This window comes from Chinchilla lanigera, unplaced genomic scaffold (genome assembly GCF_000276665.1).
Source record: "Chinchilla lanigera isolate Chin_1 unplaced genomic scaffold, ChiLan1.0 scaffold00074, whole genome shotgun sequence".
In the NCBI taxonomy this organism is placed as follows: Eukaryota; Metazoa; Chordata; class Mammalia; order Rodentia; family Chinchillidae; genus Chinchilla; species Chinchilla lanigera.
Genome location: NW_004955475.1, coordinates 11,208,280 through 11,227,845, shown reverse-complemented (window position 1 = coordinate 11,227,845; position 19,566 = coordinate 11,208,280). Strand labels below are relative to the sequence as shown.

General features: G+C 41.1%; 2 protein-coding genes across 2 annotated transcripts in view; one reads left to right on the top strand and one right to left on the bottom strand.

Annotated features, from left to right (window-relative positions):
- Positions 1-19,214, bottom strand: part of Nhsl2 (NHS-like 2) — a 314,584-nt gene extending 295,370 nt beyond the window's left edge. The window contains exons 1-2 of the mRNA XM_013502807.1: positions 19,193-19,214; positions 15,354-15,593 (exon numbers count right to left, since the gene is read on the bottom strand). Of these exons, the coding sequence (XP_013358261.1) occupies positions 15,354-15,593; positions 19,193-19,214 (262 nt within the window). The remainder of the gene's footprint in view (positions 1-15,353; positions 15,594-19,192) is intronic.
- Positions 19,103-19,566, top strand: LOC106146350 (uncharacterized protein CXorf49-like; the record flags this gene model as incomplete). The annotated part of the gene is given in 1 exon segment (XM_013502810.1): positions 19,103-19,566. A coding segment is annotated over 1 exon segment (354 nt), but the record flags the coding sequence as incomplete, so codon positions are not given.

Here is a 19,566-nt window from a genome sequence, read left to right as displayed (position 1 = left end):
CAACAAACATAGCTCTGAATGCCTACATTAGAAAAATAGGGAAAGCCCAAATAAATAACCTAACAGTGCACTTCAAGATCCTACAAAAATAAGAACAATCCAAATCCGCAGTCAGTAAATGGAAGGAAACTATAAAGATCAGAGCAGAAGTAGATGCTAAGAAAACAATGCAAAAAAATCAATGGATCAAAGATCTGGTTCATCAGAAGAATAAACAAAGTAGACAAACATAAAAATTAACAAAAAAGGATAGAACAGAGAATTAGTGCAATTACAAATGAAAAAGGTGAAACCACAATAGACAAGTACCTCACAGTACTGGTTAAAGAAAAATATAGATATGTGGATCAATGGAACAGAATACAGGACACACAAACAACCCCAGGCACATTCAGGCACCTCATCTTTGATTAAAAAGGCCAAAAATATACACTAAAGGAAAGATAGCCTCTATGATAAATGGTGGTAGGAGCACTGGCTATCCATATGCAGAAGATTGAATCTAGACCCATATCTCTTACCATGTACTAAAACTAAAGTCAAAATGGATCGAAGATCTAAATGTTAAAACAGAAACAATCTACTGGAAGACAAAATTGGTAAAAATCTTGAAGACATAGGTGTAGGCCAGGATTTGGATAACAGAAGCCCAATGGCACAAGAACTAGTACCAAGAATCAAAAAATGGGACCACATTAAATTAAAAAGATTTTGTACAACAGAGGAAACAATCAAAAGAGTAAAGAGACAACTTAGAGAATGGGAAAAAATCTTCCAGCTATTCCTTGGACAGACTAATGTCTAGAATACATAAGGAACTAGAAAAAAATAAATCCCTTGAAATAAAAGACCCAATCAAAATAATGTGCCACTAAAATGAACAGACACTTCTCAGAAGTAGTATAAATGGCCAATAAATGCATGAAAAAATGTGCAACATCTCTGGCCACAAGACAACTACAAATTAAAAGAACACTGAAATTTCATGCAAACTGTCTAAAAACATAATTAGCATCCAGAACTTATTAATTATATTTAAAAGGAACCAAATTCTAGCCTGTCTGTAGGAATTTTAAAATAGTATGTGCATAGGATTAAATATAATTTAAACCATTTTAAATATAATGTACAAAGGTTAAATGCAAATTAAAGAAAAAAGATATAGCACACAAGCACTAACCCAAAGAAAAGAAAAAGTGGCTACAGTAATATTTGAGAAAGTAGACTTCAAGAACACAGCCTGGGATAAAAAAGGATGTTAAAAAGATGAAAGTGCACTTTAAAATAGAGCTTCAAAATTCTTAAAGCCAAACTAATACATACAAAAGAAATAATTGCTCAATTCTACAATTATACTTGGCATTTCAACATGCCTCTCTCAGTGACCAATAGAATAAGTAGACAGAAAATTAGTAGGGATATAGAAGACTTGAACAACACTATCAACCAAATTTACCTATCTGACATTATCAGAACTCTCTCATAATCAGAATCAGAATAAACATTCTTTGCAAGTACACATAGGTCATTTTGCCAAAGTAGACTATGCCTGAGCCACAAAACAAACCTCAAAAAATTCTACGTAATTGAAGTCATACCAAGTATGTTCTTTGACCACAGCGCAACTAAACTATGAATCAGTAACAGAATAATATCTGGGAAATCCTCAAATATTTATTAGTAAAACATCATACTTCTCAATGAAGAATGAGTGGAGCAGGGTGTGGTGGCACATGCCTGTAATGCCAGCACTCAGGAAGCTGAGGCAGGAGGATCACAGCTAGTTTGAGGCCAACCTGGGCTACATAGTGAGTTCAGAGTCAGCCTGAATTACACAGCTAGACCCTGTCTCAAAAAACAAAACAAAATATCTCAATAAACAATGAGTAAACACAGAGGAAATACGTTTCAATGAATGAAAATGAAAATGCAACATACCAAAATTTGTGGGATGCTGCTCAAGCAGAATTAGAGGGGAACTGATAGCATTAATTGCTTCAAATAAAAAAACACATCAATGATCAACATTTGCACCTTGAAAAACTAGAAAAAAGAGAGCAAGCTAACCCAGTGCAACCAGAAGATAGTAATAATAAAAGATATAAACTGGGTGTGGTGGCACATGCTTGTAATCCCAGCACTTGGGAGGCTGAGGCAGGAGGATCATTGCGAGTTCAAGACTAGCCTGGGCTACAAAGTGAGCTCAAAGCCAGCCTGAACTGCATAGTGAGACCCTGTCTTAAAAAGACCAATCAATCAATCAATCAATCAATAAAATATATAACCAAATGACCATAAAACAATATATAATCAGTGATTACTTCTTCATATTTGAAAAGGATGATAAAATTGTTAATATCCAGACAGATAATAATGATAAAAGGAAAATGATAAGAAATACTAACATCAGGAGGAAAACGATATCATTACAGACGTTCTGCACTAAGAGTATAAGGAAATATTTGTCATTTTTTTCAGTTTTAAGAAATCAGTAATAGAAAGGAATTATTTTAAACTGATACCAAAGAATTTACAGGAAACATCATGCTAATGGAGAAACATTGAGAAGATTTAATGTAAGATCAAGAATAAAACCAAGAATGTCTGCTCTTATCACATATTCGACATTTGTACAGGAACACCCAGAAAGTCTCATAAGGCAAGAAAAATACATGGAAAGTAAAAAGTTTGAAAATAAAGAAATAAAATAGCTCATTACTTGTGGGTGGACTGATTCTGTCCAAAGAAAAACAAAATGATAAATTATAAGAATTAATGAAAAGCTGTGCATGGTGGTGAACCTGTAATCCCAGCACTCTGGGAGGCTGAGGCAGGAGAATCAAAAATGTTGGAGTTCAACCTGGGCTAGCAAGACCCTTCACAAAATAATTTTACAGAAAATTTTAAAAACAGGTGTGAGGTGTAGCTAAATGTGAAGATCTTGAATTCAAACCCCAGTACCACCCCACCACTACCAAAAAAATGGTGAAAGGATATAGAAAAGTTACTGAACAGAGTCAATACACAGGAATCGTAGATTCCTAAATAGTATGGACACATAAAAGATGAATTATGAAAATTTAATTTATGGCCGGGAGTGGTGGCACATGCCTGTAATCCCAGCACTCGGTAGGCTGAGGCAGGAGGATCATTGCGAGTTCGAGACCAGCCTGAGCTACAAAGTGAGCTGAAGGCCAGCCTGAACTGCATGGCGAGACCCTGTCTCAAAAAGACCAAAAAAAAAAAAAACTAATTTATGATAATACATATGCTGAGCAACTTTCATCAGAGTAAACTTGACTAAAGTTGTGCATTATCTCTATGGGAAAAATAATAAGACCTTAATGAAGCAATCTAAATGAAAGGAGGGGTATTCCATATTCACAGATTGCAAGAGTCAATATTATGAAAATGTTAGGACTCCCCAAATTGACTAATGGGAAAAGATTGAGACTTCCCAAACACTCTCACCTAAACAGACAGTTTATAACAGAGATGTGATCCAAGAAGCAGTTAGCAGAGGATGGCCTTTTTAGTACCACAGGCAGGGACAACTGGGTATCAGGTTGGAGAAGAAAAGGAAATTAATTCCTGCTTTTCATCGTGAAATTTAATTCCTAGTGTATCTAAAACATAAATTTGAAGAAGAGATTATGGAAGAATATTTTCTCAGTCTTCGGATAGGGAAGAATTTCATAAACAAGACATTTTTTAAAACCCCAATCATTAACAGAAAATATTTTTAAACTCTAGCACATTAAATTGAAGTAGGCTGATATTTACCTTGCAGTGCATCCAAGATAACCTATGGGTGAAGAAGGGATGGATATGTGACAAATAAGTATGATAAAATGTTAACAGTGGAACAGAGTATCTGGGTATTCACTGCAAGATTTTTTTAAGGTTTTCCTGTATGTTTGAAACTTTTCATATTAAAATGCTATGAAACAGAAGGTTAAATATCACATGGTTTCTCTTCTATGAGAAACCCAAAATAGAAATAATTTAAAGACTAAAATAAAGAAGAGATGATAGGAAACAGGGAGGTAGACATTTTTGGAGATGGGGAAGGACATTAGGGTACAGGGAGAGGGGGTGGTAGTGAGCGGATGGGGAAAGCATATAAAAAATGATTAAGACTTGATATTTATACATACAAATTCCCTAAAATGAATGTAATTATTATATACTACAAACATATCCCAATAAAAATAAGAAAATAAAATGTTCTCAAAAATAAGAGTCTTTCATTAACAGGCACAAGAAAAGGAATAAAGGTCAGATGCAAATCAGAAGAAAACTGTATTACATGAATTTATCATAGAATTAAAATCTAGAAGCCAGGCCTTGTGGCACATGCCTATAATCCCAGCATTTTTGGAATCTATTGCAAGAGGATTGAATGATTTATGTCTAGATGTCCCCCCAAAGTCTCATGCAGTCATGGGGTTTTTTGGAGGTGGCTGAATCTAGAGTGTGTGATTGATTTGTAGTGCAATGCTGGGATTAAGGGTGCTAGGATTAAGGGTGGCATCACCCTAATCCCAGTAGACTGGATACACTATAAGGGACAGAAAGAGGCTTGTCTCCTCTCATTGTTGTTTTTGCTATCTTCTGCCGCCCCTCTGCCATGGGCCACCCTACCTTGGAGCCAACCAAATATGGACTGAAACCTCCACAAACCATGAGCTAATTTCCCCCATTTAACTTTGAGTATTGAGTATTTTGTCTCAGCAGTGAGAGAAAAGTAACTAAGACAAGGATCACAAGTTCAAGTCCTACCTGGGCAACTTAGAGAGACCCTGTAGCTCAGTGGTAGAATACCCTTGGGGTCAATCCTCAGTACCAAAAAAATGTAAAGTACAGGGAGAACTCCCACAAATAAACATGTACACAAAAAAGAGGGGAAATGGAAAAGAGACAATAAAAAAGGCATTTAATTGAGAAGAAACCCCCAAAGGCCAGCACATATGAAAAGATGCTCATTAAAAGCATCACATTAAAAGCAAGAAGGGGGCTGGGGATTTAGCTCAGCGGCAAAAGTGCCTGCCTGGCAAGCACAAGGTCGTGAGTTCGGTTCCCGGTACCGGAGAAAAACCAAAAAAAAAAAAAAAAAAGGAAAATAAAAGCAAGAAGGTACATTTCATAACCATCAAAGGAGGAAGACCTTTGTAGTCTGACAGCAAACCTTGATGAGAATACAGACCAGTTGGAACAATGAGGCAATTCACTGTTGAGGGGTGAAGTAGGTCAACCACTTGAAAGAAAAGCTGGCACAATCTGATAGTGTTAGACCTGGACTCTGTGTCAATAATTCTACTCCGGGGTGTAGACACGGCTTCCCGGACACTTCATTTTATTCTACGGTCCACCCAGAAAATAACGCGAGTATGCTCAGGGCCAGATTCCAAAAGCCAGCGAATGCTAGAGGGCAAAAAATGCAGCAGAGACTGTATGACTGCCCTGAGGCTAAGCGTTCAAAAGTTGGAAAGCTCTGCCCTGGAAAACAGTAGCATCTAGGTTCCAGGGAACATGGGTCGCACTGTCAGTAGCAGCACTGCGAGTGATATGTCTGAACTGGAAAGAATCCATATGTCCATCAGCAGTGGACAAATACATTGAGATGAATCTGTCCCTATTATACACAGACCCAGGTTCCCTCATGGCTAACTTGCCTATTTGCTAAAATGTATTTGTAACCTGACGTGCATTTTCAGGGATATATTGAGACTGGGGAGAAAATGCCAGTCACTCAAAGGCCAGGTGTATTCCCAGCTGAGCTCAAAAAAGGGAAAGCTCTTTCTCTTTAAACTGTAAGCAAGTATTCTTTTCTCAGTCTGTTCTGTGTCACATATTTTGCATTTTTGTGTTTTGTGCTGGCAATTTTGCAATAAACATGGCCACAAGCAAAGTACTAAAGAACTGTCTAGGGGCCCCACTTACATAATCACTCCCCTGTGCCCCATGGAGAAAAGAGATTTGTAAGAGCAGTACTGTTCAGACATCAGTTGGCGTGCTGTGGCCCATAAGGCCCATGGAAATGAATCAGCAGTATACAATAAAGAGGGTGTCTTTAAGTAAACAGGCATATGAAACAAGGTTATATGCATCAATGTATTACTATGTGTGATGGGGTCCTGGATGGGTTCCCAGGTTGTTGTGCATGAGGGACAAAAAAATTGGATGTGGCACGTGATAGTAAGGAAAAAGCAGCAAAGTTCAATGAAGTTTAATTAGGTGATGGTACACTCAGAATGAAGTGGGCTCTGGCTGATGGAAAGGAAACCAGCAAGCGCACTGAATGTGATGGGGTTGAACTTAAAATGTGGGGCCAGGTCTAAGGCACCTCTCATTGGGTCTTTCAGCGCATCATTAGTAACATGATTGACAGGGTGCTGAGTCATATGGGCTGAATCTATTGTACTTGTCCTTTCCCACAGTTCACTGTGTTATAATTGCATGCATGATATGCAGTCTATATCATGAACTTTTAATAAGCTCTAAGTGAAGAAAAGTTAGTATAGATCATATGGAGAATCTGGCACACATGCATCCTGGTTAGGGACTTGGGAATTTTCCAGTTGTCTTTGTTTTTCTTATCTCTGCCTGCCTTTTAGTAGGCCTTAGGACAAAGGTCAGGGAGTCAGCCCTGGGGCACATAGCTCCAGTTGTACAACCTATGTTAGATGCATTGATGAAAATGTCACCAGAGGCTCACAGGAACATGACCTTGTATTTCACCAAGGAGAAATGTCTTGAGAGGGTGGAGTGACCAGAACTGAGACCCAGGACAGCCAACCAGGCGCACACACGCCTTTGGTGGGCAGAGTGATCAAAGAGACCAGCAACAAGCAAGTGTCTGAAGCAACAGCAAGGAGCCAGCAGTTGGGCTCTAGAGAACTCCACCAACAGAAGTCCAGTCCAAACACCACATCCAGAGGCCAAGATCAGCTCCATAGCCAGCACAATTCCCATGGCAAACTTGGCTGGAGTACACAGCACATTTCTGGGGTCTGACATGGATACTATCACAAAACTGTAAACACCAGAGGTATTTCACTACTTTTATTCTCCCTTGTTTGTCTGATTGGCTGTCCTTTTCCCATCTGGTTGGATGTTGTCTTGTTTTGTTTTGTATTTTGTGGTTATTTTTGTTTTTTTTTTTTTCTTTTCTCCTCTTTTTCTGGTCTCCTTTTTTTCTTTTTCATTCTTCTCTTTCTTCCTTCTTTTTTCTCTGTTTAGGTTTCTCACCTTTTTTTGTTTTATTCTACTGATCCTCTTTCTCTCTTTCCTCAACTACTTCTTGAATTTAAACTTTCAACTGAGTCTCCTCCCTTTCTGATTACTTCTTCACATTCTATTTCATTCTTTCCCTTCTGCATCCTCCAGTTTCCCAAATATCAAGTGATCATCCTTTGACCTCCATATTTGACTTCATTCATCACTTTATCCTGCCCCCTACCCATCTTAACCCCTCTGTGACCCACAGAAGGGGAAAATCACTGCATATAAGTACATGGTATATGTTTGATTTTGTTATATAACCTTAGGGTTTGCTCCTGTGGTCAGAGGTACCAAATTAATGGTTACCACAATTTGTCAGTAGTTAAGCTGTACTTGAAACTATTGGTATTACTAACTGTACTACTTCAGCCAGGATGTCATACATGTTGTAATCAGTTATTCTCCCTTGTATGATAACACTGTGATTGTATGGGGTCATAATCATCGCCACAGCCCAGTTCCAAAGGAATGGGTGCTGAGTCAAATAGTAACTTTGCATCCTTTACAAATTGGGAAGGTAGGTTTTTGGGGTAGCTATAAAGAACCACCTACATCTAGAGGACAGTGCTGAAGAACAGACATCTCCTAGGGAAGTCTCAATACTAGTGATAAAGCTATCTATCATAAGAAATCAGCAAGCATCAACACAGAAAACAAAATAAAATAAAAAGTAAAAAATGACAAGATGCAGAAGTAAAATGCAACCCCAGACCTACAGTCCACCCAGGACAAACCCAGAACACAATGAGATAGATGAAATTGGAAGTCAAACACTGGAACTTTGTGAAATGATAGCATCAGAAGTGAAAAAACAAGTGGAAAAGGCTATACAGAAAATAATCTCTAAGGTACAAAAAGAAATGATGCTTAAAATCAAAGATATTAGAGAAGACACAGATAAAAGAATAGATGAGCTTAGAAAATGACAGAAACAAAAAATTCCCAACATAGGAAAGAAATGAAATCCGTGAAATAGATCCAAACAGAAATCCAAGAGATTAAAATCTCCATTGAAAATAGACTTTCTTTGTTATTTTTCTCTCATTTCTGGGACAAAATACCTCACAACCAGAATTAAGGAAGGAAACATTTATTTAGCTCACAGTTTGTGGAGGTTTCCATCCATAATCAGCTGTTGTCAAGGCAGGGTGGCATGGCAGAGGAGTAACAGTTCATGGCAGTGGAAGACAACAAAAGCAACAAGAGCACAAAGTGAGGAGCAAGAGAGCAAGCCTCTTTCCCTCCCTTACACTGTATGTAGGCTACCCACCCCAGGATGGGTGTAGCACTTATACTCATAATCCCAGCCCTGAACCATGAATCAATCAAACACTCTAGAAGCCCACCTCATGACTGCATGAAGCTTTGGGGAGACATCTAGGCACAAACCATAACATATATGCAACAGATTGAACAAAGGAGAGGTTAGAATGTCAGACCTTGAAGACAGAATTGCAGCCAGTGATCGTGAAAAGAAAGATATCTTAAAAATACCAAGAAACCATGAAGAATCAATCCAACAGGTTCAAGTTGAAGCAAAGATGAATAATATAAGGTGGATTTGGATCAATGATAAAGCTGGAGACAGCACATATGCCATAAAAAATTCTTCACAGAAATAATAGCAGAAAATTTCTCAAGCATGGATAAAGAATTTGACATAACAAATAAATAAAGCATATAGAACTCCAAACAACCAAGACCAAAATAAAACTACATCAAGACATATAATAATCAAGATTCCAGAAATTCAGCACAAGAAAAGAATATTAAAAGCTGTTAAAGAAAAGAAACAGATCACCTACAAAGGAAGTCCTATGAAAATGATGGCAGACTTCTCAACACAAACTCTCAAGTCAAGAAGAGCTTGGAGTGAAGTACTTCAAGTCCTGAAAGAAAATAGCTTCCAACCCAGATTGATGTACCTGAAAAACTATCTTTCAAAAGTAATGGAGAAATAAGATACTTCCATGACAAATAACAACTGAAGAAATTCATGACCACCAAACCAACCTTACAAAGAGTACTGAAAGATATTTTAGGTAGAGATAAAAATGATCACAATTCCAAGAACAACAACACAAAGAAACTACCAGGCAGGTCAAGCAATTCAACAGGGGAGAAAAGCAGGGAACCAGTAGCAGGAAAGTATCCTCACAAAGAGAAGCTAATATGTATCAGTTATAACCATCAATGTAAATGGCCTCAACTCACCAATGAAAAAGAACAGACTGTTAGAGTGGAATAAGAAAAAAGCTTCAACAATATGCTGTATACAAGTAATACATTTAACTCGAAAAGAAATTCATAGACTGAAAGTCAAAGGATAGAAAACAATCCTCCATGCAATAAGAACCCAGAAAAAAGGCAAGCGTAGCTCTTCAGTTGGCAGACAATGTGAACTTCAAACCAAGAATGATCAAAAGAGATAAAGAAGGTCACTACATACTTGTTACAGGAAATCTTCAAGAGGGAGAGATAACAATCATAAATATGTATGCACCAAATATGGGAGCACCCAATTATATAAGACAATTAGTAATAGGCATGAAAAATCAAATAAACAATAACACAATTTTAACAGGAGACCTCAATACCTCACTGTCACAAAAAGATAGATCAACTAGATAAAAAAATCAGCAAAGAAATATCAGAACTGAACCAAAGCTGTAAACAAATGGACTTAGTAGATGTTTACAGTGTTCCAGTCAACATCATCAGAATACACATTCTGCACATGAGACATTCTCTGAAATAGACCATTTACTAGCCACAGAACATTCTTAAGTAAATGCAAAGGAATTGAAACTGTCCCACGCATATTATCTGACCATAATGCAATGAAATTGGAAATTAATGGCAAAAGAAACTGCAAAACCTCTGTAAACACATGGAAATTAAATAACACCCTAGTAAACAACCAATGGGTCACAGATGAAATTAAAGAAAAAATTAAATAATGTCTACAAGTAAAAATGAATGCAGATACAACATACCAGAACTTATGGGATGTTATGGAAGCAGTCCTAAGAGGAAATTTTATAGCAGTGCATTCTTACATCAGGAAAACAGAGTGAGCACAAATAAGCAACTTAATGTTGCACCTCAAGCTTCTAAAAAAAGAAGAGCAACACAAGCCCAAAGTCCATACAAGCTAGGAAATTATAAAGATCAGAGCAGAAATTAACACAATGGAGACTAAGAAAACAATAAAAAGAATCAATGAATTGAAGAGCTGGTTCTTTGAAAGAATAAATAAAATTGATAAATCCTTAGCCAACCTTATCAAAAAAAGGAAAGAAAAAACTCTAATCCATGCATCAAGGAGTGTAAAGGATGAAATCACTATAGATCTTATGGAAATTCAGAAGATCATCAACATCTACTTTGAAAATCTTTACTCTCATAGGACAGAAAACACAGAATAAATAGACAGATTTCTAGATACATATGAATTACTAAAGCTGAATCAAGGAGATATAAAAATTCTGAATAATGCAATATCAATTAATGAGTTTGAAAATGTAATTAAAACCTTATCAACAAAAAAAGCCCAGGTGCTGATGGAATAACTTTTGAATCCTACAAGAAATTTAGAGAAGATTTAGTGCCAAACTCCTCAAACTTGTCAGTGAAATTGAAAGGGAAGCAATACTCCCTAACTCATTCCTGGAGGCAGGTATTACCACAATACCAAAACCAGAGAAAGACCCAACCAAAAAAGGGAACTATAAGCCAATCTCCCTAATGAACACAGATGCAAAAATCCTCAAGATACTGGCAAACAAAATGCAGCAAAACATTAAAAAGATAACGCAGATAATGCATGACCAAGTTAGATTCATCCCAAGGATACAGGGATGGTTCTTTATCTCAATCTGATAAAAGCCATCTATAACAAACCAACAGCCAACATCATACTGAATGGTCAAAAACTGAAAGCTTTCACTCTAAAATCATGAACAAGACAAGGAATCCACTATCACCACTCCTATTCAATATAGTTCTTAAACATTAGCCCAAGTAATTACATGAGAGAAATAAAAGGAATAAGGATAAGAAAGGATGAAGTTCTATCATTATTCACAGATAACATGATACTCTATATAGAAGACCCCAAAATCTCCACCAAAAGACTTCTAGAATTAATAAACAAATTCAGTCACATAGCTGGATACCAAGTCAACACTCAACAATCAATAGCATTCCTGTACCCAAACAACAAACTCACTAAGAGACAAATTAGGGAAACCACACCCTTCACAATAGCATCCAAAAAATGAAATACTTAGGAATAAATCTAACAAGGGAAGTAAAAGATGTATACATTGAAAATTACAGTACTCTGAAAGAGGAAATTGAAGAGGATATCAGAAAATGGAAAGATATCCCTTGTTAGTGGATAGGAAGAAAAAATGTAGTGAAAATAGCCATATTCCCAAGATTGTTATACAGATGTAATGCAGTCCCAATCAAAATACCATTAGCATACCTCACAGACCTACAGAAAAAATCCTAAACTTCATGTGGAACCAGAAGAGGCATAGAATAGCAAAAGCAATTCTGGGCAACAAAGGCAAGGCAGGAGGTGTCAAAATCCCTGACTTGAAATTATACTACATAGCTACTGTGATAAAACCAGCATGGTACAGACAAAAAAAAAAACAGACCTGAGGATCAGTGGAACAGATTAGAAGATGCAGACACAACTACAAACACACTTAGCCACCTTATCCTTGACAAAGGGGCCAAACATATTCACTGGAAGAAAGATAGCCTCTTTCATAGATGGTGTTGGGGAAATTGGCTGTCTACATGCTGAAGAATAAAACTAGACTCATGTCTATCAACATGCACTAAACTAAAGTCAAACAGGTCAAAAATCTAAATATTAAAACAGAAACACTAAATCTACTGGAAGAGAAAGTAGCTAAAAATCTTGAAGACATAGGTGTAAGCAGACAGTTCTTGAATAAAACCCAAACAACAAACTCACTAAGAAAGAAATTAAGGAAACCACCCCTTTCACAATAGCATCCAAAAAATGAAATACTTAGGAATAAATCTAACAAGGGAAGTAAAAGATGTACACATTGAAAATTACAATGGATGTATACATGGAAAATACTTCAAAGAATCAACAACTGGGTTCTCATTTATTAAAAAGTTTTGCACACCAAAAGAAATCACCAACAGAGTAAAAAGACAACCCATGGAGTGGGAAAAAATTATAGCCAATTGTCCCTCAGACAAAGGACTTATATCTAGAACATATAAAGAATTGGAAAAAAATCAGACCACCCAAATTCAAAGCCCTAATCCAAAAATGGGCATCTGAGATGAACATACACTTCTCAAATGAAGAAACACAAATAGCAAATAAATATATGAAAAAATGTTCAACATCATTGGTCATTCAAGAAATGCAAATTGAAGCAGCATTGAGATTCCATCTCACTCCAGAAAAAATGGCTATCATCAAGAACTCAACCAATAACAAACGCTGGTGGGGCTGTGGGGAAAAAAGAACGCTTCTCCACTGTTGGTGGGTGTGTAGACTGGTATAACCACTGTGGAAATCAGTGTGGAGATTCCTCAAAAAACTAGGATTAGATCCCATTCGACCCAGCTATTCTCCTTCTGGGTATCTTCCCAGAAGAATTAAAAACATCATACCACAGCGATATATGTATACCCATGTTTATAGCAGCACAATTTGTAATAGCTTAATCCTGGAAACAATCCAAATTCCCATCAACCGAGGAATGAATGAAAAAGATGTGGTATTTCTTTACAATGGTGTACTACTCAGCTATAACAAAGGATAAACTTAAGTCTTTTATAGACAAATGGATGCAACTTGAGGCTGTACTCATAAATGAAATAAATTGGACTCACATGTGCAAACATCATATGGTCTCCCTAGTGTGAGAAGCTGAAAGGGTAAATAAGATCCAAAATGTACAATAGATATTGTCAAATGGGAAGAAACTTCAAGAGGAAAGAGAAACTGGGTTGGGGAAAAGGAGAAAAGAAGGAAGGGAAAAGGAAAAATATATATATACATATATACACAAGACAGTTAAAATAGTTATACTACTAATTTCTATTAGTTCATTGAAAAGAAAGGTTTGTGCTTATATTGTCTGATCAATTTTTCATGCCTATCTCCTAATCTGAGCACCTACTTTGAAGATAACAATACGCAATGTATTAACAATTGTTACTCTCCTATCTTATTTTGAAATTGTGTATCATTGTTTTTATTGGGTATTTTTCTCTTTAAGATAAAAAAAGAAATGTTTTTAAACTGGACAATGCACTCCTTTTCACTGACCTCATAGAACATAGGGACTGCAATAACGAGAATAAACTTGGGCTTTCTTCAGCTGAATCTAATGTATCAATGACAACAAACACTTGGCTACCACGGGCAACAAAAGCTAGGAGTTTCACTTACATAACATTGTGTGGTCAAAAAGAGGCCTACTGGCAGGAATATACTGCTGGGACTTGTTGCTAGGCATTCAAACCTATGTTAAGAATTAACTGAAAGGAAAGGAAGGGAATGAGGAAGACAAATTCAGCATAGGAAAAGCAGATCCTTGAAAGCTGGTTGAGGGAACCAATTGCTCCTAGACCCGTAAGCCCAGCTCAGACCCCTCTCTGGAGTCACAGAAGCAAATTTCCAAGTGAATTTTGCATATTGTCTAATGTGGTGAGACTCTGGCCAAAGCAGTGATCGAAGTGAAAGTGACAAGGAAGGGACCTTGGACTGGGCATGGTGGTGCGTGTGTGTAATCCCAGCACTCAGGAGGTTGAGGCAGGAGGATTGCCAAGAGTTTGAGGCTGGCCTGGGCTGTATAGTGAGTTCAAGACCAGCCTGAACTACATAGTGAGGCCCTACAAAACATATATAAAAGGAATGGCCCTTGGAACATTTCCCAGGCTTCTAGAGTGCATAAAGTTTAGGACAGATCTGCAGAACAGCAGTGAGCAGAATTAAAAGCAAGTTATTCAGTATTCTCAGAGATGTTTGCTTTGGCCATTGTGTTCCTCCTGCCCTCCAATAAGCTTCCTGCTCAATAAGCTTGCTTAAAATAGGTTCATTTGACATGTGTCACATAAAAAAAAAAAAACATCCCATTTCTTTCCCTGTCCCCTGACCAAAACTCCTATACAAATGTTATGAATATTTTTCTTCTGCATCTTTGTTCTCATGTCCTTGAGTTACACATGAATAACCACAGAGGTCTCAGCTTGCTGCTATTTCCCAGAAGCATTCCCATGCAGAGAAGCAGCCTCTCTGGGCCTCTCGGTGATTGAACTAAGTCTCCTCTCCAAGTTATCGTCACATCCCTTACGCCAGCCACCAAGGTCAAGTACTTCAAACTCTACCCTGTTTCCTGCCGGAACCTGCTCCAGTCATTCAGGCAAAACAGGAACACTGGTTGCTTGACTACTGCCTCACCACAGTGGCCATGGAAACATGTCCCGCAGACCTTCAGCTTCAGGGAGCAAAGTAAACTGACATGCCCCAGCTGACGTTTCTTCGGGCCCACCTCTGAGTTTGCCCCAAGCTCAGGCTTCCTCAGGGCAGCTCCCAGTCAGGCCTGGGGACAAGGCCTCCTCTGGCTGACATCTGTAGGGTGTGGCATTCACTACAGCACCACTGACTGAAACACTGTCGCAAGTAAACTTCATCTGCCTTTCCTATGCCACCCTCCCTTTACCCTCAGGGTCTCTGCCAGCCACCAGGCCTGTGTGGCACTCTGACAACCCCCCCCCACAGCCTCCCCTTGCTCTGTCCTTTCCTCTTTCTTGCTGCACAGCTCTCCTTCATGAACAATCACCTGTTGGCCTCTGAACTTTTTTTTTTTTTTTTGGTTTTGGTTTTTCTCCGGTACCGGGAACCGAACTCACGACCTTGCGCTTGCCAGGCAGGTGCTTTGCCGCTGAGCTAAATCCCCAGCCCCGGCCTCTGAACTTTTGAAGGACTCATCCTACCAAGAGTGGTCCCAAGAATGGTCTGAGAAAAAGAAGTAACCTGCCTTTCAGAACCAGCTCACTCACGAACAGAATGACAAAGAGGATGCCATCCTGCGTGCTGCATGGGGCACGGATAATCTCCAGCATGAGCTGACCCCCCGGGTGATTGTTCCAGGTGTCAGCCTTATTTACGTAGGAAGCATCCCAGGGGAGGCTCTCAGTCTTGTGAGTGAGATGATTCAGCCCACTGTAGGGAACGGAGGGGAGAACCTCCACACAAGACGTCAGAGGCGGCCAGTGATTGCTGTTACACTGTGGTCCTGCAGAGAGGTGATGAGAAACAAAGGGACATTGCCAAACTGTGCAGGGTGAAGTGGAAGACCCAGAAGGCCACCTGGGTGGCTTACAAGGAGGCCCGTACCCGCTACAGAAGCTGAGCAGATAAAACGGAGGAGCATCAGGTCAACATGATTTCACAGCCAGAGGTGATGAACTCCAGGGACGTTTATACCCCTAGCTAACACAGGCCCGCCTATTATGCAGGTTGGAGCCCTGTTTAGAACCATCTCAGAGGCGGTAATGAGGATGGGGAGAGATGGGGATGGATGGACATCCCTGAGGATGCTGGTTTCCCAGACTTCACATACCCTGAAACATTGGAGCTTACAGGGCACACTTGCTTCCCTAGCAGGAGCAGGAGCCCTGGGCTAGTAGACGCTAGTGTCCCCTTCCCATAAAGCCTCATGTCCCTCCCTTGGGGCCACCCCGTCTCTTTTCCAATATCTCACTGGGTAATGCAGAGACTCATGAGCAAATAAAGGGGGTATATGCCAAGGAAGTGGGTATTGGCGAGGAAGACCGCTCCTGTACTTGCAAGAGCCACAGCATAGCTCTGGATTGGATGTGGAGGGTGCGGGATCAAGGGAGCTAGAATACAAGATAGCATAAGTGAGTTTTGCTGAATGTGTGGTGGGGTATATCCCCACATCCTGGCAATCAACTTGCTGGCAAGGACTCCAGGAGACGGAGGAAATTTGCTGGCCAGGGTGACCCCTGTAGGCTTTGAGGAAGAGATGGTCCACGTGGAGTAAAGTGGAAGTGCCTTGTTCCTTCCTCCCATCCCCAAGTGGATCATTGCCAGTGATACACTTGGCAATTGGAGTGTGCTTAACTCCCACCTTGGGTCGCTGATCTGTACAGTAGGAGCTACTGTGATGGCGAGGACTGTGCGGAACTCCTGAAACTGGATCCCAGCCCAGCTCAAGAAACTAAGTCAAAAAAAAAAAAAAAGAAACTAAGTCAAAACCAACACTAGATACAGAAGATTCCAGTATGGGCAGAGATTTGTGCCTCCATTTCAGACCTACAGGACACAGAGGAAGAGGAGGTAGAATTGCAGGAATGAAGAGACTGAAGCTCGGGAAAGTTCTAGGACTTTCCATATGAGATAGAGAAGGAGGAAGGCGGTGGAAGTGAAGAGAGAGACATGGCCTGCTTCAACTGGGTGAATCGATGATGCTTAAGACATGCAGTGGGGACAGGAGATTTCACTATACCTGCTAGGATCCTGGTTGGCATGTCTGAAATAATACAGCATGTCAGCAGATCACTTTGGGGAGTGGGAGAGAGTGGTTTCTAGACACAGGCAGTGACTGTGAAGGGTTCACTGGATGTGGATGATCGCAGATGTGTAGTGCACGAAACCTGCCCTGCTCTCTAACCTTCCCCAGCAGGGCAGGTGTCTCAGGTGCAGACCCAGAGAAAGCGAGGCTTTGACATCCCCCTGGCAAGAGGTGAAGACTCTTGCCCACACACTCGAAGCCTGGACATCACCAGAAGAGGATTCCGAACGGAGGGGCGAGGAAAGACACGTGAGTATGAATGGGGAAGTGAGGAAGACAAGTGTGACATGAAGGGAAGGTTGCTGAAGTAGGGTTGAGTGGTAAGCAAGGAACATTCTAGTACTCCGGGGTCTGATACAAACCACGGAAGGGCCACTCCCAAGATATTGGGACTCCTTAGCACAGGGGAGCCGGAAACTGACAGTCTCCAGGAAAATCTGACAAAAAATGGGCACTCCACCATCACTGTGAGGCCCCGCTTACATGTTCATTTTGGCCCTTTGCAACATACCTTTAGGGGCTGGGGATATAGCTCAGCAGCACAAGTGCCTGCCTAGCAAGTGCAAGATCCTGAGTTCGATTCCCAGTACACCCCCCCCAAAAAAAGCAATCTTGAAGTCATTCAACTTGTTAACCCTTTCATTTGTTTAGGGCCAGGGATATAGCTCAGTGGCATAAGCAACAACATACCTTCATGTACACCTATATATAAGTTCAAACAACCTATAACGCTGGTTTGGGTTTTTTAATTTCCAAATGTACATCCAAATCCATAAACTCTTCTGCAACTTCTTGTAGGCAGTCATGAGCATGCTTTTTTTTTTAAATTTTATTTTAAAGAAAAAAAACAAAATTTCAAAATAATGGGAGTAACAATGATTATTAATATATTGCAGATTGTGATCTTTAAATTAGTTACTCAGAGTACAAGATATAGGCATTTAATTTTCCAAACAATATTAGCACAAACCTGAGCATGCTTTTCAAATCTATTAACAGACCCTCCTGGGTCCCTCTGGACAGTCTCTTTTAATCTGCTAGATGCACAGGGCACATTGTATTCTTGCATCCCTTACTGAAGGAACTGTGCCCTTCCTTCATCAGCATTCCCGTGCATATGCTCTTGTACAACACGATCACCACTGTCTCTCCAGAAGATGTACATGACAGCGGTTGCACCTGTCTGAGTCTGTTTCCGCAGTGCTAGAAAAGGTGGTGATAGTAGTTAATCAAACCTAGAACTGTGGAAAGGCCGAGTTATAGTTATCTCCAGTGCCTAGAAGAGGGCCAGGGACACAGTACATGTTGCCTGATTTGCATTCAGTTGGATTCTGCCAAATCACCCCCATCCCAAGTAGCAACCCTCCACACACACCCCCAGCAGAGGTAAAAAGCACCACTAGCTTCATAAGCTCTCCCACGCCTGGAACAGTTAAGCCTTTTTTGTTGTTGCAAATCTGGTATGTGAATACTGGTTGATTATTTTAGTTGGCATCTACAGGATCAGTGGTAGTGGGCACCTTTTGGGGTGTCCAAGACCTTGGGGATCCCGGCTTCTCTGAACTGATCCTGTGAGAGAGTAGGGTGGGGTCTGGAAGAGGTGGGCAAACTCCGGCCCCGCCAATAAATGCCTCAGGCCCACAGCCCCGTGCTGGTTTCATCGCCTGCGGAAAAGCAGCAGTAGCGAGAGATTCCACACGGCTGGCAAATCACGAAACACCTGCTATGTGGCCCTCGGCAGAAAAAGTACAGGGACCACGGATCACTGACTACGGGCTTCCTGTCGGGTCGGTGGTCTTGCTGCGGGTAAAAGGTTCGCAAATCTTTCCTGTGCTGGGTGGTCCACCTCCATCATTACATTGAATCCTCACAAGGCCCTGAGCTACGTGGTCTTATTTCTTATTTCTTCTGCATTATGAATGGGGAACTGAGGCTCAGAGGCCAAGTTCACGTTGAAAAGCACGCGCCCGGCCCGAGGCAACGAGACAGAAAGAGGGGAACCGGCGTCCGAAAGCCAGAAAGCCAGCTTGCGGCCGCCACGCAGAGCCATGCACTAAAGCGGAAAGTAGAGCCGCCACTATGGATCTGGAATCGAGGGCTGGGCGGAGCGGTAGCCAGGCGACGGGCCCGCGGGTTGCTGAGTTGCTGAGGGAGAACCAATGAGAAGGCCGCTTATTGGCATCCAAGTCTCGCGACGCCGCGCGGGGTTTGAGGCGCTCTCCTGTACCACACGTGGTGACGGCGCGCCGGGGTTGTGCCTGTCCCCGCTGCGACGCGGCGACCGTTACCCCTCTAACCGGCCTCCCCGTCTGGCGGCATGAGCTCCCCCAGCGATGTGTCCTCCCCGGGAACCGGTTTCGGCCCGGAGGACAGGAAGCAGTCGGAGTTCCGCCGGGCTGCCCCCTCAACCCCGCGGGCGCAGGACTTGGCCCTCGACGTGGGGCCTCCCCGGAGCGGTGAGGGCGAGGGTGGCGTCTCGGGCCGCAGGGGCGACCGCGCAGCCCGCCCCCTCTATGAGTTCAACCCCGAGTCCGAGGAGGAGGAGCTAGAGGCGAGAGCGGGGGTGCCGTGGGGCTGTGAAGGCCGGCCTGGGTCCCCGGCCGAGGAGGAGGAGGACGCCGCCCGGGGCCTCGTGGCCCCCCTCAGCGTCGAGTGTGCGGCCGGGCTGCGG